This window comes from Chlorella variabilis (genome assembly GCF_000147415.1).
Source record: "Chlorella variabilis unplaced genomic scaffold CHLNCscaffold_694, whole genome shotgun sequence".
Classification (NCBI taxonomy): domain Eukaryota; kingdom Viridiplantae; phylum Chlorophyta; class Trebouxiophyceae; order Chlorellales; family Chlorellaceae; genus Chlorella; species Chlorella variabilis.
In genome coordinates, this window is record NW_005434711.1 from 1 (window position 1) to 1074 (window position 1074).

General features: G+C 42.3%; 1 protein-coding gene across 1 annotated transcript; it reads right to left on the reverse strand.

Annotated features, from left to right (window-relative positions):
* Positions 1-15: 15 nt before the first annotated feature.
* Positions 16-825, reverse strand: CHLNCDRAFT_29116 (hypothetical protein; the record flags this gene model as incomplete). Its single annotated transcript, XM_005842503.1, has 1 exon — positions 16-825. One exon carries the CDS (start codon positions 823-825, stop codon positions 16-18), a length of 810 nt encoding a protein of 269 aa, XP_005842560.1.
* Between the last annotated feature and the right edge of the window lie 249 nt (positions 826-1074).

Here is a 1074-nt window from a genome sequence, read left to right on the forward strand (position 1 = left end):
CTTACTCCTTTTAAACTAACTATTCCAAACACGCGGTAAAGGCTGATCTCGCAAAGATGCCAGTATCAGCTTAACGTCGGCTTTTCCTGCGAGGGGATGCCGGCTAACAAGTCTAAAAACTAATTTATTTTTCCAGTATGACGCCGCACAGTTTGAAGCACACTGTTCAATTATAGGGTTAAGCGCGGATCTCCGAAGCTCTATATCATCCCCAGAGTATAAAATTGTTGTAAACATTTTTCCTCCATTGCCACAGGCTATCGCCTCTAAAATTTTTTCAATCTCTCCTGCAAGCCGCATGGACTCAGCATGGAATAACTGACCATCTCTGAATAGCCGCCAGTTATCTGTGAAATGGCACCGTGTTATTCTCTCACCCATTGCCTCCCGACCTAAAATAATCGTCTCAGCTAGTAAACATTGGCTGTCTGCCGACATATTTAGTTTAATAGTGCGATCGACCTTTGCGCCATCAAAGACAATAGTCTCTTGTGGCAGCCAGTGGAGTGAAGTGCCTGTTTTAGCTTGTAAATCAATGGAGATTTTTGCTGATTTGGAAATACTTTTGTATAAACGTTCAGCCGCTTGGGTGGTTACGACTAAAGCACATGCCTCAGCTCTTAGCTGGATCTTCAGCTCGTCACCACCTGTAATCCCGCCAGCAGTATTTAAAATAACAGCTTCTTTCATTGCATCATAGGTTTTTGGCAATATTATTCTGGCGCAACCAGACTGGAATAAGCGTTCAATCTTGTCACCTCGCAATTTTAACTGCAGATCTCCTTTTGAGCGCTGCAAATTAAAGTCATTCGTCGGCCCATCCATTTTCTTTTATACCTCAACCAGTTTGCTCGGCTCAGACACCTTAATACTAGACTTGCACTGCCATGGACAATCTGTCCGCCCATTATCACATAGATCTTTCTGCAAGACGATAAGCAAAATCGAAATACTGCTCAACTAAAATTATTGCTATTTTATTTTGTGACTTCAGGTGCTCGATTACCTCTCCAATCTGAGTAATAATGTTGGGCTGAATTTCCTTTATGCGTTCATCAAGAATTTAACCCTAGG